This window comes from Platalea leucorodia, assembly GCF_965183815.1.
Source record: "Platalea leucorodia genome assembly, chromosome: 5".
Lineage (NCBI taxonomy): Eukaryota > Metazoa > Chordata > Aves > Pelecaniformes > Threskiornithidae > Platalea > Platalea leucorodia.
Genome location: NC_138827.1, coordinates 2,690,776 through 2,716,811, shown reverse-complemented (window position 1 = coordinate 2,716,811; position 26,036 = coordinate 2,690,776). Strand labels below are relative to the sequence as shown.

General features: G+C 61.6%; 1 protein-coding gene across 2 annotated transcripts; it reads right to left on the bottom strand.

The window, feature by feature from the left end:
- Positions 1–487: 487 nt before the first annotated feature.
- Positions 488–25,476, bottom strand: SRL (sarcalumenin; the record flags this gene model as incomplete). 2 transcript variants are annotated; one of them, XM_082312129.1, is made up of 7 exons in its annotated part: positions 488–1,490; positions 2,247–2,480; positions 3,856–3,972; positions 8,410–8,445; positions 12,351–12,446; positions 13,264–13,362; positions 25,416–25,476. In XM_082312129.1, the coding sequence occupies 7 exons, from the start codon at positions 25,474–25,476 to the stop codon at positions 679–681; spliced, it is 1,455 nt and encodes a 484-aa protein (XP_082168255.1). In that variant the 3' UTR covers positions 488–678. The 2 variants fall into 2 exon arrangements, with proteins under 2 accessions (XP_082168255.1, XP_082168256.1); XM_082312130.1 differs by lacking the exon at positions 8,410–8,445.
- Between the last annotated feature and the right edge of the window lie 560 nt (positions 25,477–26,036).

The window sequence follows — 26,036 nt, the reverse complement described above, 5'->3', positions numbered from 1 at the left end:
ACATGGACTTGCGAATTCCATCATAGCTACCTGTCTGGAGCTACAAACGCCCCTGCGAAAGCCCCTTCTTAAGGCGAACACCCAGGTGAAGGCTGCAGAAGCTCAGCTCAGCTGTTATGCAAAAGGAGAACTCACCAGGCGACCTAAAAGCCTCGGAAAGAAAAATAAGAACAATTTTTTGTAGGATGTTTGTGCCTGAAAACAGCAGCCGGGACCTGGCCTCTCTTTCCCTGCCCAGCGCTTTGCCCCCGGGGCTGCCGGTGATGCCCCGGGTTAGCGTGTCACCGCTCTCCCCTGTGCTCACACGTCGAGCCCTCGGTCTCGCTCCCTGCCGGCTTCGGGGATGCAGAGGTTGAAATTCCTGTTCACGCATTCTTGGCACCAGTGAAAAAGCAGCTACAGTTCTAGCTCACCGTGCATTGCTCATACTTACAGCTTAAACATTGCCTTCTACTCGAAAGAACAAAGATAAAATGTCAGGAATTCACAGTTTTTATTCTCTTTCTTATGCCCACCCATCTTCCCCTGCCATCGATGTCAATGACTCAAAGTCCTCATCGTACAGTAGCCTTTGCCAGTGTGGCACTCAAAGGGTTAACAAACCGTGGCTTCTTGGACAGATAAGACATAAGCTCATTCACCGGTAGGAACATGTGGATGGTTATATTACAGAACACCTTAGGGCTTCCTGTAGCGATTCTTTGGGGTTTCGCCACAGCCAGTGATGTCGCAGGAGAGAACGTTGGGCTTCTTCCCCAAGCCGATGCTTCCCAAGAGATCGGGAAGCTCGCGAGTGATGGCCTTCTCGATCTTCTCTAGGAAACACCCTCCCATGTAGGAACACTGCTGAGACAGCAGCTTAAAACTGGTGATGGGGTTGATGCCAAAGAAGTCCTTGTAAGCCTCGCGGTTGGGGAGGTCAAATTTGCTGACATTGGTCTTTGCCAGAATGGACTTAAAGATAAAGAACTTGTCAGGATCTTCCACAATGTCCCTGAACACCAGTTCTCCATCGCTAAAGAAGGTCATTTTGTCCTTGTAGGTCTGTAGATAGCGATCGACCAAAAGGGCGTGGATGCGCACCCGGATGGCGTGCTGGCGTATGAAGGCGATCTTATTCTCCATCCTGTTCTCGATCACCTGGTTGAGATCTTCCAGGAGCGATATCTCTTCTTTGAGGAACAGGTCTTTGTGGGTATCCGGATGGTACTCCTGGGGCCAGAAGGAGCTAACGTACACCCTGGGTGGCTCCGTGACATTGATGAGAGGAGCCAGGCTCCAGAATAAGGCACCGTAGACTCTCATGAGCTCCTGGGTGGCCAGGCTGTCAGCTTTGTTCAAGATGATTCGGATCTGAGACTCGCGGCCCTTCAGCTGGCGAAACAGCATCTCCAGCTCCAAGCCCACATCCAGCTTCGTAGGGTCAAAGACAACGAAGATGAGATCAGCTCTGTCAATGAACCATTGGCACACGTCGTTGAACGGGTAACCTTGAGGAGAGGAAAGAGAGAAATCCAGCAGAAATGGCCAGCACAGGATGAGTCCCTTCAGGTCAAGGCATAGATAAACCTTGAGCCTGCCAGGTCTCACGCCCCGTCTGGGTTGGACAGGGTGTGAGACACAACGGACTTCCCATGCAGCCCAGAACCTGTTTCTCATGTGCTGAAAGCACTTCAGAATTTCTTGGCATGAAAACCCATCCCTGTGTGGCTGGGCCCGCGTGTCTCCCTCAACCTCACCTCCAAACCTTCCTTCTCCCTGCTGCTGGCCACAGATTCCCGCTGCTCCTGTGAGCAGATATCGGCCCCATCATTGCTTTCCCCAGTGAGCACCAAGTGGGTCAAGAAGCCCAGCTGATCTGTCCTGGCATCCCAGGTGCTGTGGGGATGGTGCTTTAGCACCAGCCATCGGCAAAGCCTGGCTCCAAGGGTGACAAACAGGGCATTAAATGCTGAGCCAAGGCAGGCAATCAACAGCCCGAGGAGTCCCCAGGAAACACCTTGCCAAAACGCCTGACTGTCACACCTCCAACAGCAGAAACGGCTGCTCTAGCTGATGACAGTCGGGTATGTTCCCCAGGCCCCAGCTGCTGCCATGGGCCATGGGCAGACGAACGTCACCATCCCCTCCAACGCAAGACCCCTTTTGTAGCCCTACTTCCCCGTTGTGCTTCAGCCATCTTTGTCATCTCACATCGTTATGACACGTTTTCTGGAGTCCCTTAGGTGAACCCAGGAAACCCCTACCTCGTTCTTGCTGCTTGCGGTTTTCAATGATGCCTGGCGTATCCACGAAGGTGACTCGCTCCAGCAGTTTGTGGGGCACCTCGATCCCTATCAGCTTCTCCAAGAAGTTCTGCCCAAACTTCTCCAGGGGTGAGAAGGAGCGGGCGCTGTCAGCAGCCATCACGATGCCCTCGATGGTCTTCAGCTTGGGGCCATGCATGATGACGGTGAATTCGGAGGTGGTGGGTTCTGCCCCTGCCCAGCAACGAGAGGAGCAGCAGAGCTGTGAAATCCATGCCGGGCAATGGACATGACAGGGCTGGCCTGGGACTAGCCGGGGAGCTCAGGAGCATCACTCGCTTGCCAAGAGATGCCAGGGGAAGGCAATCAGCGGGGCCATGAAATTCTTGCCAAACCTCTTGAGAACATGCTAGCAGGGCTGTTTTCTGCGGGGACTGGTTGTTCTGGAAGTGGCCTGACTGCACAAGGCGCCCTGGAGAACCACCTCCCGGGAGCCCTCGTTACCCCGGCACAGAGCTGGCCACGGACATCTGCCCTCAGCTGCAAGATGACATCCATAGGAGCAGGGAGGAGGGAAGGGGAATGGCTTTTCTCCTGGGAGGGTGAATTAATTGGCTCCACGTGAGGAGAGGAGGTGAGAATACAGGGGTGAGTTGCCCTTGCGACGTGATCGCTGCTCTCGTGGTCGGGGTCAGAGGCGGTGAGCCCTGTGCTGCGGGATGGGGATGATGCAGGGTGAGATGCCCTCCTCCTCCCCAGGGAGGGCGGACAGGCCCTGTGCCACGGCAGGGAACCTCTCCCTCCATGTGGCACCGCAGCTGGGCGGCATGGACCCCAATCACAACCTCAGAGAATCATAGAATCATAGAATCGTCAAGGCTGGAAAAGACCCTTAAGATCATCGAGTCCAACCGTTAACCTGTCACTGCCAAGTCTTCACTATACCATGTCCTCGAGCACCACATCTATCCATTCTTTAAATCCCTCCAGGGATGGAGACTCAACCACTTCCCCGGGCAGCCTGTTCCAATGCTTGACCACCCTTTCGGTGAAGACGTTTTTCCTAATATCCAACCTAAACCTCCCCTGGCGCAGCTTGAGGCCGTTCCCTCTCATCCCATCGCTTGTTACTGGGGAGAAGAGACCAACCCCCACCTCGCTACAACCTCCTTTCAGGTAGTTGTAGAGAGCAATAAGGTCTCCCCTCAGCCTCCTCTTCTCCAGACTAAACAACCCCAGCTCCCCCAGCCGCTCCTCCCCAGCCTTGTGCTCTAGACCCTTCACCAACTTCGTTGCCCTGCTCTGGCCACGCTCCAGCCCCTCGATGTCCTTCTTGTAGTGAGGGGCCCAAAACTGAACACAGTACTCGAGGGGCGGCCTCACCAGCGCCGAGTACAGGGGGACGATCCCTGCCCTGGTCCTGCTGGCCATGCTATTCTTGATACAAGCCAGGATGCCACTGGCCCTCTTGGCCACCTGAGCACAACCTCCCTGCCGTAATGGGGAGGGATCGAAGAGATGCGGCCAGGAATTGCTGACCGCGCGGGTGCAGAAATGCAGGTGCCAGCACACCTTCGGTGGAGCAGGGAGGGAGCGGCGAGCGTGGTACCTGTGTAGAGCTGGTAGGGAGTGTCGTCCAGCCCAAGGAGGTAGTTTATCATGGAGGATTTGCCGACGCTCCACGGTCCCAGGAATAGCACCATTGGCTTGGAAGTGATCTCCCCATCTGCGGAGAGGGGAAATAACAAGAGGAAGTGAAGAAACAATAGCCGTCGCCGCCGCGCGATTAACTCCCGGCTGTAACGAGCATCCCATCTGAGCGGCACGGTGATGCTGCCGGGGAAACAGCCACCCTTTTGGGGCCACCAGCCATTCGCGAGCCAAGGCATCGCCCAGCGACCGGCCCCGGTGTCTGCAGGAGCGGGACGTCACCATGCTCTGCAGGAGACCCCATTTCGCTGCAGCAAGAGCAAACCTTGTCTGACCTTCTCTGAGGTTTAGTCTTCCTTAGACTACAGAATGATTTGAAGGTCTTTTAAACCTTGTCTTGGTTCGGTTCTGGTTTAGCCAAAGTGAGTTTGGGGCTGGCTGGGGGGGGAGTGTTGTTCGAAGGCAGCCGCCGCAAAGCACGGGACATGCGAAGGAGGTGGCCATGCTGCAACCGGGCGAATGCCTCGTGCAAAGGGAGCTGGCGTGGTTTAAGGAGCAACACTGTGGCGCGGTGCTTGGTAAGCGCGGTGCGAGCCTTGGGCCGGCTGCCTGCGTTGCATTTCCACCATACCCTCACAGGGATCTGCCCCTCAGGTCGTGGCTCCCAGCCCTCCGGTCGAGCAGAGGGTCCCTGCTTTGGGCTTGGGGAAAGGCAGGAGGAGAATGAACTACAGTCCCCATCCCACGCTCTGCAGGTCCTGCAGTTTGCTAAGGGGCTCAAGGACGCTGGCGATGGGCCCGTAAGGACCTGTCCTGACGCCACGCTATCGGTCTGGGAGCTCGGAGGTTGCCGGACACACGCGGCCACTGCCCCAGGAGCAATCCCTGCTCGAGCAGGACTCGTGCAATCAGCCTGTGCCCACACTGCTGGACCTCCCCAGCCCCCAGGCCACGGGGCAGGCAGCCGGCAGAGCCAGAGGAGCCCCCGGCCTGTGCCAGCCCCCAAGCCGTGCCCAGGATGGCCGGGAGCCTGCTAGTCAGCTCAAGCCCAAGTCAGGCCAGAAATAGAAGTAAAAACGGGATGAGTGAGTTCCCGTTGGTGGGAACCTTCCCCGTCCCCGTTCATGTACCAGCACTGATGTAGCCAGATGAAGCCGGTGCCAGGAGAACCGCGGTGGCAGACGGCAGAGGGCAGAGCAAGCTGCAGCCACCCTGCCACGACATCAACCCAGCAGAGCCCCCGGGGCGTCTGCCCTAGGCGGGGACGTGCCCGGCAGCAGGGGCTTGCTAGCTTCCCCCCGTCCCCATCCTGTGCTCAGGGTGGGAGAGGCTCCGTCCCGCTGCTGCCGGCAGGAGTCCAGGCAGAGGAGGGGCTGGATGCCACTGGAGGAGCTGGGAGCTGCTGTCCCTCAGCCAGAGCTGAGCCTTCCCCTGTGGCCCAGGGTCCCCTGGGGGACCCATGCGGCCCTCGGTACCCTCCCTTTGGCCCCACTCCTAAAGCAGAGCTATTTTCCCCGCGGTGGCTGGGAGACCCTGCTGCTCCGTGGCTGCTGCCCACACAGGAGCCAGCAGCTTTCCAGCAAGCTGGGGATCCATCTCCAAGGCAGGGGAGCCGCAAAGCCCATGTGGCGCTGAGCTCCTGCTCCCAAGGGTGCTGGAGAGCACTGCATGGCAGGTCCGCACCGAACCCATCTGTGCATGGGTGCAGGAGTCGGGCAGGGCGTGCCAGCCTCCTCCTGCCTGCATCTCCCCATCGCAGGGCCACCATGTCACGGCTGGGGACGGGAATGGCCCGGGGACATCTCTCCATGGGGCACAGCTGCGGCTCAACCCTCCTCCCCAAAGCAGGGCAGCCACATGCGAACTGGGGGACGGCCCTGCTCCCTGCCTGCTCCCTGCCTGCTCCCTGCCTGCGAGCCACGGGGATCCAACGTCGTCTTCTCACACGGTACAAAAACAAATGTTGAAACCTCGGACTTTTGTTATTAATCATTCCTCTGTGCCACTCTATCGCTGCTGCTCTGTTCGCTCGCCGGCTTTAATTGGGTTTCGGATGATTATGATGATGATGATCCCCTGTGATGTTGTGCCAGAGGGTTGAGGCGGGTCCCCGCGTGCTCTTTCGTAACAGGTTCCTGGCCAGGCGTGGCTGTGTGAACGCAGGCAGCCCGCGCGCCCCAGCTCCACTTCGCATCCCCACCTCTGCCCCGCTGTGCCGAGGCAGGCAGCGACGCCGGCAGCCCCCCTGCCGCGTCACCGACAGCTCGCCGAGCCCATCTCCACCCCTTGCTTTGGGAACGGGGTGCTGGCACCCCACGGGCTTTGCGGGCAGTGCCAAGCACGGGATCCTTGCAGCTCTCTGGGTAGCACAGCAGCTCCAAGGATGTGAGGCCATGCATGGGCCCTCCTTGCTGCTGCCCGGGGCATGGGGCTGGGGGACGAGAGAGCATCTCCCACCCAGGAGGGTGACATCTGTCCCTGCTATGTCCCTCCGCTCTGTCTGTTCAGCACCGATATGGGTCACCTTGATGGTCTGGCCAGGGGTAAAAAGAGCCGGTCCTTGCCTGCTGCAGGGCAGGGGTGGCAGCGGCTCCATCACAGCAGCTCCATCACAGCAGCTCTCTCCAGCCACCCTGTGGCTGCTCGCTCCCAGCCCAGCCTGCCTCGCTCCCAGCTCAAGCTCACCCCAGCTCAAGCTCATCCCAGCTCAAGCCAGGCACGTCCCAGTGGCATTCGCAGAAGCGGTCGCATGCTGGTGCATGATCAGACCCTGCCTGCAAGCCGGGGAGGTCCTCAAACCTTGCACCCCTTCATCGGTGGTCCTGCTTAAAACACAGCAGCTTAAAACACAGCTTCTCTAAGCTGCCAGGTTTGCAGGGAAAAGAGCATGCTGTGATCCCGCAAAGCACCTGGCAAACAAGGCCAGGAAGGTCACGTCTCCCTCCGCAGAGCCGGCATTTGTCTTGGACTGTTCAGCTCTGAGCTAGGAGCAATTTGGATGCCCAAAAAGGTTTTTTTTTCCTAGAGCAGCGGCTTTCTGGGAGGTTTTTCCATGCTGCTTGCAACGCCAGGCTGCCCTTGGATGGGAGCACTGCTGCTCTGGGCTGGGATTAACGCTGGGCCGGGTATTCTCCCTCCTTGTCCTCAAGGCCGGCAGAATTGCCTGGTGTCGGCTCACCCCCCGTTGTGCCAGTCTGTCCTGAGGACGCTAGGCAAAGTGGAGGACGCGGAAAAACCTCCTTCTTCTCCTTGTTCAGACTGAGGCACGGACACAAAGGTCTTGCTCTGTCCTCAACTGACCCGGGAAGGCTAAAACACCTGGGGAGACTCTTCCAGCATTGCCCACGCTGCCACCCCGTCCCTGTACGCCAAACACCGCCGGCCGCTCTGCCTACGGCATGGATGCGCTGCCCGGCGGCCCTTGGAGGGCTGGCCAGCTTGCTCGCGAAAAGCCGCGAGTATCCGCACAGCACGTGTGCCCGCAGACGGAGGGACAAGCCACACGTGGCTGCAGACCGCCTGCGCCTGCCTCCGCGTCGTGCTCCCCGCGCGCGTACGCCCACGCAAGCAGCACGCGCGCACGCGTGTGTGCGCCTGCAGCTAGAGATGCAGATAAGACAGCTATCGAAATACGCTATATATATCTACAACCCTCTCCGCTGCCGGCACGCTGGCGTGACAGGGAGCCAGAGGCCCTCCAGGCACTGGCAGGGCTCTGCCGCGTTCAGGACCGGGGTGTGGAGGAGCCCGTTTTGGCAGGATCCGGCAGCGGGGCCGTGGGGTAGGACAGAAGGGCCAGAAGATGGGATTTCCCTGCCTCATATCGCAGCAGGGACATTGTCCCCACGGCCCAGCACCGGACCCGGGGGAAGGGCTGGGTGTTCGCTGGTGCTTCTTGGCCCGTCTCCCATCTCCTGATTCTCCGGGGGGGACCTGGCAGCGCACCCCGAGCAGGACAGGCAGGGAGAGGAGCCAGCTCTGGCTCCCGAGGGGGCTGAGGCCGCCGCGCAGGGGCCAGCCTGTGTTACCGGGACAGCTGCTGCGGGCTCATCGGCTTAAACTGCAGCCAGGGAGGATCAAGGGTGGACGTTCGGGAAAGTTTCTGCATGTAGGAGGGTGAAGGGTGGGAAGAGCTCCCCTGCAGGGTGGGCTATCTGCTGGGCTCCTCCGGTTCACGCCGTGGGTGGGAGATCGACCCACAGGTCCACCACAAACGCCTTTGAACCATCGCTAGAGGAATACGCAGCCTCTTGAGTCTTAACCCAAGAGGGAAAGGTGTCAAAGCCTGGGGGAGCTGGGGTGCACAGAGTCAGGCTGGGGACAGACGAGTGAAGCGACACGTGCCGAGCTCTGGTAGGGCCAGGGACGCCGGCTCCAGCGGGTGCCACGGGATGCCGATAACCGGGGTCTGCTCAGTGCCTGGGACGTGTGAATAGGTGAATAGGAAAGCTTGAGGCCAGCAAAGAGCTCAGGCAGCGCTGGCAGCATGCAGGTAGCAGGCAGCGATACCAACCTGTGGCAGAGGAGCCCAGGGTGCGTCCAGGGTAAGCTGTTAGCAGGGGACACGGGGAGAGAGAAAAGGTACCGTGAGTCGAAGGAGGGATGCGGCTGCCTGGGTCTGGCCCAGGCCGAGGAGGGAGCTGAAGACTGGCCCTGGCCTTCTCGTGGGCAGGAAAAGCCAGCGACGGCCACATTCCCAGCAGGAGAGAAGGAGTTACAATCTGTGAGCAACGAGACCTGCAGCTACCAGGACAAGCGCTAAACCCCAGTCTGCCCTGCACACCGGGAATGCGGCTTGGGGGAGCAGCCCCAGGAGAGCTGCCGCATCTGACACAGCGCCCCAACCCTCCTGCCCCGCTTAGCAGAGTTATTGCCTTCCCCAGCAACATTCACCGAGCAAACAGAGCCCAACAAGCTGTGGTTAAGGCAGCAACCAACCCCGACAAGTGTCCTGACCACCCCAGTGGTGTGGTTACCCGTATCCAGCCATAGGGTGGCTGGTGATGGCAACTGGGAAGTCATTCCCTATACGGACATGCTAATCAGCGCATTTACGGTAATTAAGGCCACCAGCATACACCACAAACAGGCACGACTTCAAAGCAAGCTTCCCATCACCAGACCGGGAAAGTCCCTCACCCCTGAGCTAGGGACGGTCCCTATGGGGTGACCAAGCAGACAGGCGGACCCAGCCGGAGCGCGCACGCACCCAGGTGGGATGGCAGAGCGGAGACACGGGAGGGCGGCAGGCGGGGAAAAGGGGATGGCACCTGCCAGGCTTGAACACGCTGTAAGCAGGGGGTGTGGGGTGAGTTTTCTGGGATGCACCCCAACAATTCAGGGTCTTAGGTTGACGGTGGCGGTCGCAGCTCCCCCGGGACAGGTGGCACTCATCTCCCCGGGTGTTTTTGCGAGCTGCGGGGAGCAGAGGGGCTCCTTGGATTACACCGGCTGGTGCGCGCGAGCGGAGCCGATGGGAAGGGAGACAAAATGGAGGGCTGCCGTGTAATGGAGGGGCGAAGGTGCTTGCGACGGCACCCCTCTATATTGGCTTACACCTCCAAAGGTCATACATATTCCATGACAGGCCTGCCCTGCCGCTCTCCCAGCTGTCCCGCTCCTCCCGGCCAGCTGAGCCGGCAGCTCTGCACCCTCCAGCCTCCCCGCTGCCACGGCGGTGGGCACAGGGGGAGAGGTTGGGGGCATCTCCCGGCTTGCAGGGGCACCACCGATGTGATGAACCCGCTCAGGACAGGGCCACCATGCAGAGGAAGCGGCTGAGAAGGCTCCCTCAGCCCCACCATATCCTCACCTTGTAAAGTCAAAGGGGATCCCTGGGTCAACCCTCTAACTAATTTGCAGGTTTCTCTAATTACACTGCTAATGAGGGATTGGGAAAAGCTGGATCTGTGATTATTAAAGGCAAACTGCCGGGCTTTAGATCTCCAGGCTGAGGTTGTATGTGCCAGGGTATGGTTGGGGTGGCAGAGGTGCTTCAAGGAGTTTGGTGGTAGGAGAAACATCTCTGATGAGAGTATGACCAGGGCCTCTTGTGGTTGAGACAAGGGCTGCAGGCAACGCGGTGTCCGTGTGCCCTTCCCTGGTCTGTAGGGTGTGTGCTGGGAAGCTGCGACCATGGGTTACCAGCTCTGGGATTGCATTTGTGCTGCTGGGAGGGTGCCGTGTGGGACACCACAGGGTGAGCTGGGTGCTCATGCTGGGAGCTGGCCTGGGGGACTGTCAGTGAGGGATGGTTGTTCCTTGGGGTGAAGGAGAACAGGCTGCGGAGAGTTGTGAGGTGAGGCTGAGGAACAGCGGGAGCTGCTGTCTGTGGTGAGTCCTGCTCAGGAGCTGGGTTTGAGAGTGGCCTTGGGTTGGGAGAACACAAGGGTTGGTGGCTGTTCCTCAGGAGCTGGGCGGGAGGAAGGCAGCAGGGGCCTGAGGAAGGCTTGCTTCCTCCCAAAAAGGGAGCAGGGAGGTGGCTGCTCGGGTATGGGATGGCCGAAGGGCAGGGTGGGATGTCCTGAGCACAGAAGTGTGCTGGGAGCTGCATCTGGCACTGAATGGCGAAGCGAGCGTTAGAGGCTGGGAGCTCACCAGCTGCCCCTGTAACCCCAAATGTTCTCCTAAGCAGCATCCCAGGATGAGCTGACAGTAAATGCTGATGCTTGCACTGCCACCAACATGGACCAAAGCAGCTTGGGGAGGAGGTCAGGGTGTTGCTGAATCTGTGAGCTCCAGGATGGGGACAGCTGGCACAGGGCATGGCTGGGCCCTCCTCGCTGCACGGTGCCGCTGCCGAAGAGGCTGTGGGGCTGCGCACCGGGGTGCTGGCCCTACAGCTCACGGTGCTCCGTCCCATGGCACGTGGCTGTGCCGTGCTGGCTGCGTGAGGGAGGGGGCAGGCCGGCACACGGGGTGGGTGACAGCAGCTGGGGGGTGAGGGTCCGTGGCGCACCCCTCCTGTGCTGGCTGCAGCATGGCGTGTTGCTGTGACCCTCCCAGTTGCTCTCCCCCATGGCAAGCAGATCGTGGTCCCCAGCTGCTGGCAAGCAGCACAGAGCGAGGCAGGCACAGGCAGCGACACGGGGCTGGTGTGGGAGGCAGCTGGGCATGGCTCGTGTTCAATGGGACCTACAAACGCCCCCTCCAGAACCCCTGCGGGTGGGTGGTGGATGATGTCCAGGGTGCTCTGTGTCTTGAGAGGACAGGATCTGGACTGGTGCTGAGGACTCTACAGCCTTGTCCCTGCCTCATGGGTCCCCTGTTCTCCCCACTGGCCTTGAGCTGGAGATGGGCCGGCTGGGTATGGAGATGTTCAAGCCTGCTTACAAAATGTCTGATGCTAATTTAGGAGTTGCAATGGGGGTGTCTAGAAAACAGGGGTCCTGCTCTAAGGGGATTTGTCCCAGGGGTTTGCCCAAATGAACGTAGGACCCATGTGCTGGTGGAGCAGAGGAGCCCAGCTGCAAAGAGAAGGTCTGTGTGGTGCGGAGGGTGTAACTGGGTCCTGCCTCACCAAGAGGGAGGCCATGGCCGCAGGGGGTGCGAGGCCAAAGCCCAGAGGACGCCTGGGGAGAGAGGCAGAACTTAGGACAAGGAGGGGCCCTGGCAGGACGCTGATGTGGGCATACAGCCCACAGGCAGCAGGGACTCGGGCATCCCCTGCCTGCCCAGCCAAGGCACAGGGGGCATCTGGCCCTGGCTCAGGACAGGGCTGGAGTCGGGGCTCACAGGGGAGTTACCCTGGTGAACAGGGACCTCAGACTTGGCCTTGAGCCACCTGTGCTGGGAAAATGGGTCTGCTTGTGTCATATGGGTCACAAGAGCTTCCTGTAGCTTGCGAGCATCTTTGAGGCCAGGGCTGCACTTTCTTCTTCTGGAGGGACACATGTACTGCTGGGGCTCAGCCCAAGCCAATGTCCGTGGCCACGGGGACCTGCTCACCTGGTCCAATGTGTCTGTAATTGCCAAGGGGTGGCAACTCTAACTGCCAGGGTGAGTGAAGGCTGCCGAGCTTGAGGGATGCCCTGCCCGCATGGCTGTGTCCTGTACTGAGCAGGAAGGGTGCCAGCTCCAGCCACCCCCAGGAAGCTCATCCCCAGCCTTGAGAGGTCCTAAGCTTCCTTGCCAAGCCTGTTTCGTTGGGTCATGATCTCTGCTTGGCAGGGGTACAGGGCATTGATGTTGAGCAGGTGGAGGACCCGAAGCAGGCAGGGTTCAATGCTCAGCCTACGCAGATGATCCTGACAGCAGATGGGCTAAGGCAGATGCAGGAATGCCTGCCGCTGGGTTCACTAGGGCACGGCCTCTAAGCCCAGCATGTTCGTGGCCTTCTTGGGAAGCTGCAAAGGAAGACGAACTACCCGAGCCTTTCCACGATCTGCTCTCTGCGCTGTTATCTGCATCCCAATGACCTGATGGTGCTGGAGACCCCGGTGCCCGTGGCATTACCTGTGATTTCGTGCTGCCTCAGCTCGTTGTATCTGTAGGACTGCTCCAGGGGCTTGATGGAGGAGTGGTAGATCTTCCTCAGCCGCTGCAGTATTCCTGCAAGGGCAGAAGCATGCGGACGGGTGAAAGGCAAACCCCACCACCTTGGTTGAGTCCCTCCTAGGTAAGCTGCCGGGCATTTGCTGCAGATCTTGAGGGTGACTCAGCTGTGGATCAAGGGACTTGGCTCACACTTGAAATCTTGGCCAAACTGATCCCAGTCACGCATTTTGATGCCCCTCCCCTGCTGGGCACTGTCCCCATCTGCTGCCAGACTTGCACGTGCCAGCAGCTGATGGAAGGAACATCTCTCGTTAATGCGGTTTAGCACTCAACACCCGTGATCCCAAAAAGCCCTCCACCCCGATGCCAGGGACCCCTGGCACAACCCCTAAGCTGCTTGCTAGAAGAAAGAAGGAGCTTTTTCCACAGATGGCTTTTATTGCTTTCTTTCCTGTCCAGACTGCCTGTGGGGCCAGCAGAAGCAAGCCTTATAATAGCAAAACCCAATAAATAATTGGAATAAAAATCCCAACCCATTATTACAAGTTGCCCCAGGCTTCTTTGGGCAGGGATGTGTCTGGCTTGGGCTGATTCACCATCCGCATCTTGTAGCCTCCTAATTCTTGTACACCTTTGGGGCTGTCTTTAAAATACCTGAAATACGTTAACCCAAGAGCAGCAAAAGGCCTCTTATTGAAGATATGGTTTTGCTGGACCTACGAGAAGTAAGATTAAAACCGAAACACTCTAGGGAAGGAAAAACCCATCCGTGCTCTTGGTGCAGCAGAATGGTGAGGAACCTGTTCTACAGGGATCGCGTGGATTGAAGGAGAAAGGCATACGTGGCTCAGTGCCACCCAGGCCCCCTCACCTGAGAAATCATCGGCAGGTTTGTCCTCGTTCAGCTTGAGGGTGCTCTCCAAGTGGGACCGGTCGCGCTTGGTCGGCTCGCTGGCATCTTCAACCTCTTCTGCAGGAAAAAGGCAAGGAGACCTGTTACGGCTGGAGGGGGGAATCCACACGGGAGCTCACACAAGCGACTGCCAGGGAGAGGGCATGGGGGAGCACGCACCCCCCGAGCCCACGGACCCACCGGGTGCCTCAGCAGCTGCCGTTGCCTTTGGCGTGCCGCACGGTTTCTCTTTTGCAAAGGCTCCTGGAGGCTTGGTGGAGGCTGCCAGGGCTGTGGCTGCTGGGGGAAGCATCGTGGGCAACTGCTTGGCTCCGAGGAGGGGCCGGCGAGGGAGGCACGCCGTGTCTCTGGGGGGAGCGAGGGCTGGCCGCTCGCGGGGAATGCGAAGGACGTGCCTGGAAGGGGCTCCAGGGCTGGGGCGTAGTGCGAGCACGCACGGCACCTGCTGCCCGATGGGGCCCCTGCCTGCCCCGGCGCTTCCCCCGGCAGCTGCAGCTCCTCCAGGGCTAAGCCTCGACTGCGGGCGCACTCTGCTCTGCCTCTCCATCTGCCCACTCCCCCCAAAAACTGCACATTGAGCCAGAGACATGAGGATGTGCAAGGCTAGGGCTGGCTCTTGAGAGACTGGCCAGTTTGACCCATCCCAGCTGCCTCGCCTTTGCCAGCGGGATCGTTCCCCCCTGCTTCTCCCACCTCTGCCCCTATATCAGGCTGGAGCCCTCTGCGTGGGGCCCTGGCTCGGGGTGGCACTGGGGACCCCATGGCTCTGTGCCAGGCCCTGGGAGCTTGAGGCAACTGCTTCTGCCTGGGGTAGGCACCCCGGTGTCCCCAAGACAGGGAGACAGAGGTGTCCTCGCCCTGGAGGTGCTGGCACACCAAGGGCCCCATGCAGCTCCAAGTCCTTTTTGATATCGGGAGCTGGATCAGGCTTCAGTGGGGGTTTGGGGACAGGTCTGGGGACAGAAGTGTGCTGCCTGGCTGGGCTGGGGATGCCTGGGCCAAGCGGGACACCGCCAAGCCCTGGGACTGTGTTGAGTGTCTACCGAGCGTTGGGCTGAGGAAGACCTTTTGACTTGCCAAGTAAAGCCACAGAGACCAAACTGGGTTTCCCTTTCGGCACAAATGGGAACTTTTTGAGCTGGGACGTTACAGATGAAAGCAGAAAAAGACTCAGCTGGGTCCAAAGGTCGCTGCCCAACCCGTGGGCCAAAGTCCACAAGCGTTTCTAGGAAATCGTGGGGGGGGGTGTCCCTTTTCCTTAGCTAGCCTTTCACTGACCGAACGTGGCCAGAGACAGTGCTTCGGCAACTCATCGGTCTGAATTAGCTCTTCACGTCTTCCCTACAAGGCAAGGGCTGGTGGACAAGAGACCCACCAGCCCAGGCAGCACGCACCAAGAGAGACAGGGGTCTGGAGGACTCTGAGGGTGGAGGATAAAGAGCCTTTAAGAGGTCTGTGGGTGCTGAAAGGGGCCTGGGTGTTAAAAATCTTATCCGTGTCCACAGCCCAGAGAAGAAATCATGGGCTTAAAGTGCAGCGAGGGAAATGTCGGCCAGCTTTGGTATCTCTGCGATGAGCGCTTGCATCGCAGGCGTCCACAGGCTCCTGCCTGCACCCTCGATGCCCGTGGCCGGCCCAGCTGTGCAGCAGTTAGGGGCAGGCATAGGAAGCACAAGCGTTAGGAGAGGGCCATGCACTAGGCGCGGTTTAATGTGCCAAGCTCAGCTCCGCCGGGGGTTGATAGTAGGTCACTCTCGCTGCTACAGCACACCGACAAGAAAAGACTCCAACCTATCTGGCTGTGCCGGGGCTCGGCAGCAGCAGGGTGGGTGCTGTGGCCAGGTGGGCTCTCTGTTTCTGCCAGTGATGGCTTGTCTGCAGGGGGGTCTTCTGCTGCAGGGGGGTCTTCCACCACTGCCGGTGGGTCTTCTCCTGCCGGCAGGTCTTCCACCGCTGCCGGCGGGTCTTCTGCTGCTGGTGGATCTTCTGCTGCTGGTGGGTCTTCCACCACTGCTGATGGGTCTTCTGCTGCCGGTGGGTCTTCCACCGCTGCTGCGGGGTCTTCTGCATCCCCGCAGGGTGGGTGATGGCAGCTGGCAGGGCCATCCCTGGCTTCTCCCTTGCCGGCAGCTGCTGGTTTGCCACGGCCATTTTTGCCCGAAGGGCCGGCCGCCTCCTTGTCAATCCCTTCAGCTCTGTCCTCTGGCCCCGCTGGCCCAGCACCATCTTCCTCAGTCTCTTCCTCCTCCTTAGACTCTCCCTCCTCCTCGGACTCTTCCTCACCTCCATCTTCCTCAGACTCGCCATGTTCATCTTCCTCAGACTCCTCCTGCTCATCATCTTCCTCTGAGCTCTGCTCACCCCCTTCTTCTCCCCCCTCAGGAGCAGACACTGCTCTTGGCTCCTCCGTTTTCTCTTCCCCAGGCTGCCCTTCCTCCTCAGAGGCTCCTTCCTTGCTGCTGGGCTCCTCATCCTCCTGGGCATGGAAGCCATCTTGAGGGCCAGGCCGGTGGTTCCCTTCATGATGTGCTGCCTCAGGGGTGCCCAGCATGGCATCCTCACCGGGCCCTTCCTGGCCCTTCTGCATGGTGGTCTCCTCCAGCTGGCCATCCCCTGGCCCCAGGTCCCCACTCAGGCCACCCGCTGGCTCTTCCTCCCCCTTGCCACGTCCCTCCTCAGCCATGCCAGGCAAGGAGGCGTTGGCAGGGCTGCCATCTTGGTCCTCCTCAGGGCTGCCGTCGGCTGCCTTCTCCTCCAGCCTGGGCTCTGCGGCTGGCAAGGGGCTTTCGGCAGCACCGCCGACATGGTCCGTGCCGGGGCCGTGTGGCTCTAAACGATGAGAACAGCTCAGTCAGTCTTACCCGCGCCGGCGCGTGGCTACCGGGGCACCCGCCAGCCCCCCGTCAGCACCGGGGGGGGCCCTGAGGGAAGATTTGTGGCTGTTACCAAGAGGTTTAAATTCTTTCCTAAACTTTCTCTAGTTCCAGCTCAATTTTCTGGCCCTGTCGCAAGAAGCTGGGTGCAAAGAGGTGTTTGGGGGGGGGGGGGGGGCAGAGCCGATGCTAGCAGGGGCCCTATGGCCGCGCTGGCCATGGCTGCCCAGGGCTGTGGCTGCCGCCCGCCGTGAAGCGCTGCAGGAAGGAGGCAAAGCAGCCCTAAAAAATGGGGGGGAAAAGGAATAACGGAAAGCGTAGCTTGAGGGGCTGCGGGCACTTGGCAGGTTAAAAGGGTCCTTCCCCAGCCCTGCCTCGGGAGAGCATCACCAGCACCGGCCACGGCGGGTGGCTAGGCGAGAGGGAGGAGGAGGAAGGGGCGATGGGGAGGAAGGTGCGAGGGGCTCCCCGGCGCAGGGCCCTGCCTTTCCGCAGGCAGACGGGCGCAGGCAGGGCCTGACCCCAGCAGCAGGGCTCAGGAGCTATTTATTGTGAGCATCCCTTCACTAGGAAAGCATTTGCCGCGCTGTGCGGCTGGCGGGGACACAATGAGTTTGTTCTGCAGCCCGGGAGAAGCCATCCGTATTTTCCATAGGCCTCCGACTGCAATTTAACATTAGTCAACGGGTGCCAAAAATAAAAGATCACCAGCTATACTGTCTCCGTTACAAACAGTTGCTGCTAGTCTAAATAATCCCCCAAAACGTCTAATGCCTGCATACCAGGGAAGCATTTCAGAGGAAAATAATTCCTTTGTACTCCAGCTGGCAAGCAGATGCCAACCGGGAAAAAAATGCCACCTCCACCCAGGCTGCGGGGCGGAGAGCGGGCAGCGCTGGGCACGGGCAGCGCGGGGCATGGCCCACTGGCTGGCAGCCAGCCCTCTCCTCCGGCTCCTGCACCGCATCCATGCCGGGGAGCCGTGGGGCCATGTGTCCTGCAGAGAATTGGCAGGGCCTTGGCAAAACCACGGCGCTGGGGCTCGTTGGGCTTGGCCATGGGGGACCGCGGTGGCCGAGCACAGGAGCGGAGCCAAGGTCGGCGCGGTGCCAGGCCCAGGCCACTCAGCCCACTGCAAGCCAGTTTACTGTGGCTGGGGATGCGGGCAAGGGGTTGCATCTCTATCCGTGCCGGGGCCGGCAGTGCTGTTAGCCGGGAGTCAGGCGGCAGCGGCGGGCTCGCACCGGGGGACGAGCCGTGCCAGCGGCAGGCAGCTGGGAGGGACGGGGCACGCCTCAGCCTGCCAGGGTTTCCAGTCACTCTCATGTGCAGCCTGGCACGGCGGAGCCGCCGCCGTCCCCGCGGCCCTTCGCCCTGCCGAAACCGGATGCGCAGGTCACCCTTGCTCTGCCCTCGCCGACCTCCTCCGTCCCTTGCTGGCCCGCAGCTCGCAGGTGCCTCCGGGCTCCAAATTCAGCTCCCAGCAGAGGGAGATGGGTTCCACGCAGCTCCCGCCCACCTCCCTCCCACCCAGAGCACCCCTCTCCTATGGGTCCCCTTCCCCTGGGACCCCTCAGGGTGCCCAGCTTGCCAGGTGCTACGTCTGACCTGCAAAGCCCCAAGTGGCCGGGGGCCAGCGTTCCCCTGCCTGGCCCTGGAGACCAGCCTGGGTCTCCTGAGGGTCCCCTCGACTGACAGGGATGGGGATATTCTCAGTTTGGCCCCAAAATATCCGGTGACGTGGAGGGCTGGGAGGGGAGTGCAGCTCCTCGGGCGGGCGTTTGGGGAGGGTCAAGGCGGGTGGGGGGTGAGCAGGACCAGGCAGAGGAGACCCCGCGCATCCCGAGGGCTTTGTCCGGGCTCTGCCTGTCCCCTCTGACCCGATGCAGGGGGACAGAGGGGCCGTCACCCACCGTGGCCAGACACAACGGCCACCCCAGCACCCACCGTGAGCCATCCCTCATGGGAGAAGGGAAATATTCCCCAGGCGCTCCGACTGGGATGTTCCTGCCGATGTGCTGGTCACGGGCTTTATTTTGTGTGACCTTCAAGGTCTTATATAAAGTCCCTCTCCCCTCTCCACCTCCTTCTCCCTCCTGTTTCCCCTACATGGTCTCCAAATCCATCACAAGGCAAATTGTGCTGATCTGCAGATGGCCGGCCGATGAGCAGCGAAATGGGCCGAAGGTTACGGGCTTAACACCCTCCGCGCGTCCGCCGGAGGCTAAAAATACGGCCCAGCAACTGTACGGGGGAATCAGAAGGAGCAGCTCAGTGGGGTGCAGACGGCGAAGCCCCAGCCCCCTCGGCCAATGGCCCCAGCCCCTCGCCCCGCTGCCAGCCGAGGGTGATGGCCGCACCTGGGACCCGTCCTGCGGGTCCCTGTGGACTCCGGGAGGGAGTGGAGACAGCCACGGTGTAAAGTGACACCGGGGCTCCCCTTGTTCACACCCTGCATTGTGCCAAGCAGCCCGGTGGCATCGGAGAGGAGCCCTTGCCCCTCTCCTCTTGGGGACCTGACCTCCCAGCAGGTCCCTGACTTGCGCTGGCCCCAAATCTCACGCCCATCTACAGGGGCTGGGGGGGCTGTCAGGACCTGGGGACCCTTTCCCCCGCGGTGCCAGCACCCTGGGGCACAGCTGTGGTGATGGAGAGCTCACGGCGGGGCTCTGCGTGCCACAGGATGCCACAGCTGGTTTGCACCCAGGAAAAGCCCGTGCGGAAAGGATGGAGATGGCTGCCGGAGGCTGAACGTGACCCTGCCACGGTGTCCCCTCCATCCCTGCACGGGAACGGCAACACCCCAGTGCCAAAATGGGTCCTCCAGGAGGGACAGCCCCCGAGGACGGCGCCAGGGCAGGGGCCGGCTAGGAGGGACAGATGGGCACAGGTGGCCCTGGGAGGGACGCTCTCCCCCTCCAGCAGAAATAGGAGCCCCGAGCGTGGGGCCGGCGATGCGCAGCGCTGCGGGGATGGCTTTTCGCACGCCCCCTTCCCCTGCCCGGATCCCAACCCCTGCAGCGCGGAGTTATCCACCATCTCCTGCAAGTCCTGCTCTCCCCTTGTCCTCCTGGTGGGGTTTTGGGGGGAACTCGCACCCCAAACCTGTCTATCCCTTCCTTTTCAGGGAAAGGCAAGGCTGAAGGAAGCCCGAAGGCTGTGCTTTGTTCTGATGAAGCCCTTTAAAACCTCAGGGAAAGCGGCTGGACCCAAAGGAGCTGCAGCCCCGTGACACTTGGCCCTTGCCGGCCCCGGCCATGGGCTGCCGTGCAGGGGTCTGCCAGGGAGGGGGTGCAGCACCCCGGGATTACGATGCTCTGTGCTGCTGCCAGCCAGCAGCCTGGCTGCTGGAAAAAGTAAGTCAAGGCGGATTAGCCCCGTGAGCCTGACCTTTCTGCAGCCGGTAACCCTTCCCAGGCGGGAGGCAGAGCCCAAAGCAGCGGCCGTGCCCCTCACCCAGGCTCAGGCCTGGGCACCCCAGCCTTGCAGCCCACCCACTCGGCCGGCGCATGGCAGAGGACGGCATCTCCTCCCTGCTCTTCCCGTGCCTCAGTTTCCCACTCTGCACCATCCCGGCAGAGCCCGGTGCCGCTGCCGAGCCCCGCGGAGGAAGCGCCGGTGTTTTATGGCCCACACGTTTCACACGGCAGCTCTTTGGCAGGCAGGAGCCTGGCTCCAGCACCAGTTTGGAGCCAGCCAGGCCAACACCTTCCCTGACTGGGAGAGGAAAGCGTCCCAAAGTGGCTCAAGCAGCCCAAAGGACACAAGCACGAGCACGGCCAAGGATGGGGTTGGCTCTCCAGACCCTTGTGCACACCAAAGCCCAGGACACCCGGTCACAGCATCCCAGCCCAGAGGCTTCGTGATCCCAAGGCACCAGCAAAAACCAAATATTTTCCAGTTTTTCAGTGCGGAGCCCAGCAGGGGTATAGGAAACAGCTTTGTCAGACTAACTTGAGCTCATTTGTAGGGGAGATCTTAAGTTTAATTAAAAAAAAATAAATAAATTGATTTGATTCCTGTAAATAGTCGGCTAGAACTGCATGATATTTTGATTAAGAAAGGGTAAAGAAGCCTCACCAGGAGGCACCAAAGGGATTAAAACCAGGCTTGGAGCTTTCTAAATTGAGAGATGAAAACGGGGAATCACTTCTGCGGGGTGTTTTTTCGCCTGTCTCCCCACAGGGCACCCACCCTAAAGATCTGGAAGAAAACCCGAACTCCTGACTTGCAGAAGACACGAAGATCAGGGCGGTGGAAGATGAAGCACTCGTCACTCCCTGGCCAAGGGAGATCTGGGGCCGTAAGGGAGCAGACAGCAAGAAAACACCGTGTATTTTGGCACAGGTAGATGTCACGCTGTACATCGAGGAACATCTACCCACGGTGTCCCTTGGGGGGGGTCTGCAGCCCGGGGGGATGCTGACGGACATGAGGGAAGCGTGGTGCCATGGCTGGGGCTGTAGGAGCCCCTTCCCCCAGAGGAGGGACTCCTGAGAGGTCACACTGGTCCTGTCCCTGGGCCTCCAGCGATGGGAGGCTTCACCAACCCACCCAGGGCTTCCCGGTGGCCCCAAGGGACATCCTCCATGTGCTCAGTGAGAGTCTTCCCGGGTGAAGACTCCCCATCCCTCTTCTTTGGTCATCCCAAGGATTCCTGGTCACCTGGGCAGGACAGGGAGACCCCTTGGACTTGTCAATGCCTGATAATCCGTTGTCCCACAAGATCCTCAAATCCTTGGGAATGGCCAAGCAGAGGTGCTGCCTGACCATGCCAAGCAGCGGTACCCAGCCCCGGGGGGGTCTCAGCCGTACCCCCAGCAGCAGGACGGGGGATCCCAGCTCAGCCGGCGCACAGGGATGGGGCCACGCAGCTCCGAGCCCTTTTCCACGACGTGCCCCCACGAGCTGGGAGGTGGGCAGGGTCGAGCCACGCGCCCGGCTGGCACCGGGGCCGTGCTGCCGCTGCCAACACCCCAGCCTGGCTCGGGGTGCCCGGCTGGAGACTCCCCGGCCCCTCCGCCAGCCCCCACCGGCACACGAGCTCGCAGGCTTCCTTGGGCTATCACTTACAAGGGAAATGTCCCCGCGAGCTGAAAATAGCCCGGCGGAGGCCTGCCAAGGCACCAGGGCCTGCTGCTATTCCTGCAGTGCCGGGGGAACGGGCGATTTTATGAGCGATTCGGTCACCCTTGGACCCGCCGGCCGGGCTGGGGTTTCGGCACCCCGGTGAGCCCGTGCTCCCAGCGCAGGGAGCTGGCGCCTGCGTGGGGCTGGCGGATCAGCGAGCAGGGACACGGCAGGGACGTGGCAAGAGTGCAGCCCGCTGAGTGTTGTCCCCGGACACAGTGCAGCCGTCCCAGCCCAGTGCTGTCTCGTGGGGACCTATTGGTGCCCCTGTGCCACTGGGGCCATGCACATGCAAGGTGTCCCGGCCGTCATGCCCTGCTGGCTGTCACCTACACACCGGGACAAGGATGGCTGATGGGGGAGGGTGTCACAGAGCAGCCAACCTCCCCAACACCTGCCTTGCTTTACTCAGCCAACAGGAGAGAGATGGGGCACCCACGGGGGCCGGGGTCTCCTCCAGGCAAGGTACCAGGGGTGTGGCAGGGATGTAGGTGGCACAAGCAACCAAGATCCATGGGTGCCTGCGGCACCCCAAGCCCCTTGCCTCACTGTGGCCACCCCCGCACCCAACGGCAGCGGTGCCCGTGGTTGTGCCGATGCTGGGGCGGGGTGGAGTGAGTCCAGTGGGGTGGGATGGGGACACAGAGGTTCCCCCACCTCTGGGGAAGCTGGTTACCCTGGGGGGCATTTGCCTGGGATGGTGAGGGTGGGGAGTCCCCATGGCTGCTGGGTCCTGGGTCCTGAGCCCACCCGAGGTGACACAACTCCGGTGGTGGAGCCCACCCCAAGGTGTTCTGTCCTGGGTGAGGGGGAACACCCCAAGATGCCATGAGGACATGGTGACGGAGCCCATCCCGAGGTGGCACCTCCCAGGCTGAGGCAGGATGAGGAGTCCTGGGGACGGTGGCCTGCGCTCGCTGTCACCAGGAGAGGTCTGTGCCAGCCCCGTGGTGCCCTCTGCGCTTGCTGCAGGAGGATGCCAGCGTGCCAGGGCTTTCCTCGACTCCTCACCCAGCTCAGAGGTGGTGCCGGCACAGCCTGGCACAGCCCTCCCACCCAAATCCGTGATCATAGAATCATAAAATCGTTAAGGTTGGAAAAGACCCTTAAGATCATTGAGTCCAACCGTTAACCTATCACTGCCAAGTCCATCACTAACCCATGTCCTCGAGCACCACATCTATCTGTCCTTTAAATACCTCCAGGGGTAGAGACTCAACCACTTCCCTGGGCAGCCTGTTCCAATGCCTGACCACCCTTTCGGTGAAGACGTTTTTCCTAATATCTAACCTAAATCTCCCCTGGTGCAGCTTGAGGCCGTTCCCTCTCGTCCTAATGGCTCAAGGAGGCCAAGGGCTCCCCAGGGCAAAGCTGTCGAGTGCGGTGGCTGGGCACTGCCCCACCAGTGTGCCCATGGCCCATTCCTGGTGGCCACAGGGACTCACTACGGCCACCCAGCCTGGAAGGGATGGCCGGGCTCTGCCCGAGGTGCAAGTGCAGGGAGAAGGAGACCTTCCCCTGGGCAGGAGCAGGGATGGAGTGCCCTCACCCTGAGCCATCGCCCAGCCCCGTGTTGGGTGCTGGCCCCCGCCAGGGCTCCCAGCCGTGCCAGGGAGCTTTGCCAGCCCCAGCCACGTGGGCCATGGGCCGTTTTGGCGGGGCTGCATGAGTGTGGGCGCAGGGCACTTCCCACCCCTGACGTCTGGGAGTGGTGACAGGATCCCAGCAGCCCCAGGCATCACCAAACCCTCCAGGCGCTGCGGCCCTGGCAGCATGTCCTGGCGCTGTGGTGCATGGCAGAGGGGACGGTGCCTCAGCCGGGGAGCCAGGGGACTCTGCACCCTCACAGCCAGCCACAGGGACCCCTGGGGACCCGACTTTCCCCCAGCCAGGGACATTGCTGCTGGAGGGGGGATCCAGCTTTGCACAGCCCCGTGTGTCCCTGTCCTCCCTCCCCGGAGGGACACCGTGGCCAGAAACCCGGCTGGGCTCAAGCAAACGCCAGCTGCAGCCACTCTGCCATGCGGGGCGGTGACCCTCCACTTCCATGCTTGGCCAGTAGCCACAAAAAAAGAGCAGCTTTACCCCGGAGATCCCCCGCTGGGCCGAGGTGGAGGTCGGGATGGTTAACCCGGCCATGCTCCCGCGCGCTGGAGGAGCCACCCCAAATCCTGCCCTTGCCCCCAGGACTGAACCCCTCCACGATGCATTGGTGAAGCTCCCGGTTCGCCACTGGACTCCCCCAGCCTTCTCCTCACCAAAGCGGAGTTAAATGGGAAGACAAGGCCCAAAAATGGGAAAACATCCCCCCCCAAGCCACCTCCTGCACCCCAAAGGAGCCCGGGTCCGAGAGCCCAGCTTGGTACCAAAGGAAAAGCAAAACTTATCATGCAAACGGCACCAGTCCCCATGGAGCAGAACCACGGGCGGGAGGTGTGCCACTGCTTTTTCCCAAACCTACAGGACCGGGGTGAAATACGGGACCCCCCGATAAGCAGGAGACACCGAAGGTGGGGACCTGGGGGGCTCCAGCTGCCCTTTGGAGCCGGTGCCGGGGCTGCAGACCCCAATGCGACTCCTGGCCCTGGAGCCTCCTCCAAGGCGGGGACATCCCGGCCCTGGGCTGAGCAGGGTGCTGGTGACCAGGTGCCCAACGCCGTGCCCAGTCCCACGGCATCACCCAGGCTGCTCCCTCACTGTCAGCCGGAGCTTGGGCTATGCCAGTCTGCATGCCGGCCTCAGCACAACCAAGAGCTGGGCCAGTGATCACCCACCATGGTGACAAGCCCCTGATGACCCACAGGGTCACCAGCCCAGCCTAGGGTGGCACTAGCCACCAGCCATGCCTGTAGAGGACCTTCCCATCCCGCCTCATCCCCAGACCCAACCCACGGCCCCGCAAAGGTCACCCCATCACCGGTGGGATGCGTCGGTGGCCCCAAACCCCTTTTATTCACAAGAATGGTCCAAGATGCCCTTAAAAGGCCAAAACTCGGCGGGGCTGGGGGTGCCGGGTGCTGGAAGGCGGCAGCTGCGGGTGCCCGCGCGCGGGGCCGCGGCGGCGCAGCGCAGGGGGGCCAGCGGCCGGGGGGGGCCAGGCCGGCTGCAGGGAGCACAGTGTCCCCTTACACGGCTGTTTCCATACTTAGCCACCCCGCTCCCAGCAGCGCGGCCGCCGGAGCCTGGCCAGGCAGAGAACCGGCCCAAATTAACTCAAGGGCAAGCAAGGGTACCGATGATGCCGCCCCACCGTGCGGCCCCAAGGGACGCCCGGCTGGGGACAGGGGTGCTCAGCAGGGACAGGACGGCTTGGGGAAGGGGTCCGGGGCCACCCAAAGTGCTATCTTGCTTGGGAGGTCCTTGGGTGGGGGGGAGACCCCCAGGGCAAACAGCCCACCCCATCCTGCTCCAACTACGGGGTGCCCCGGCAGCCCCCCCAAGTCCCCGCAGCCCAAAACCAAGCCACCTCAGCACCTATGGGTGACAGTGACCCCAGGTATGTTGGCGGCAGCACAGCCCCTGTGCCCACCCTGGCTCCGGAGGGGGACCCCAGCCCGTGACCCCCTCCAGCCCCTCCTGGCCACGGCCCCCCACTGTGTTTCTCTGCACATTGTGGGGTGACTGCAGCCCTAGCAGAGCTGCCGGGGAGCCTGGACGGCTGTACCCCTGCCACCCCGTCCTGCTCCTCCTGGCACCCACCCAGCCCTGGGGTGCCGGCTGGGCTCAGCAGGCACCCCAGAGCCTCACTGGCACCCGCAGCCCCGCAGGCACCCGCAGCCCCATGGGCACCCACAGCCCCAATGAGCACCCGCAGCCCTGTGGGCACCTGCAGCCCCATGGGCACCCCAGCCCCAACGAGCACCCCCAGCCCCACAGGCACCCCCAGCTCCATGGGTGCCCACGGCCTTGCTGGGTGCCCATACCCCACAGGCACCCACAGCTCCATGGGCACCTGCAGCCCCACTGGGCACCCACAACCCCATGGGGACCCGCAGCCCCACGGGTACCCACAGCCCCAGTGAGCACCCATAGCCCCAGTGGTCACCCGCAGCCCCGTGGGGACCCCGCAGCCCCGTGGGGACCCCGCAGCCCGGCGAGCAGCCATACCTGCAGTGCCGAGGAGCAGGAGCGAGGCCACGCAGCAGCAGAACAGGTTGAGGCCCTTCATGGTGGCTGCCAGGAGCTCCCTGCCGCTCGCTGCCTCTATTTATACGGCGGCGGCGGGCGCGGGGCAGGGCAGGCAGGCAGGCAGCTGCCGGCACAGATGCTGCCTACGCCACTTGCCTGCTCCTGGGGGGCCCCGGGGACGGGGCTCGATGGCACTGCTGCTGCAGCAGCGGCAAGGCTTGTGATGGCGTGGGCCACCTCCTGGTGTGGGGTCCCTGGGGTGGCACTGCCCACGCGGGGTCACCGTCCCCGTCATGGCATCCCGTTGGCACGGGGTCGGTGCCCGCGAGCTCCTGCAGCCCCTCGGGGCTGTCCCCAGCCCCTGGCAGCCCCTTTTTGGCAGGAGCAGGATTTCATAGGGGAGGGAAAGCCGAGCATTGTGGGACTGCGGTGTCCCCAATCTGTCCCCAAGGGCAGGTGGCCCCTAGCATCTTGTCCTGGGCTGATTTGGGGCACCCTTGAGCCACCATGGGATACCAACCCCGGGTGTGCCACGTACCCTATAGACAAGGGGACACGTCCCCTCCATGCTGGTGGTGTCCCCAACATCACCAGCACCGC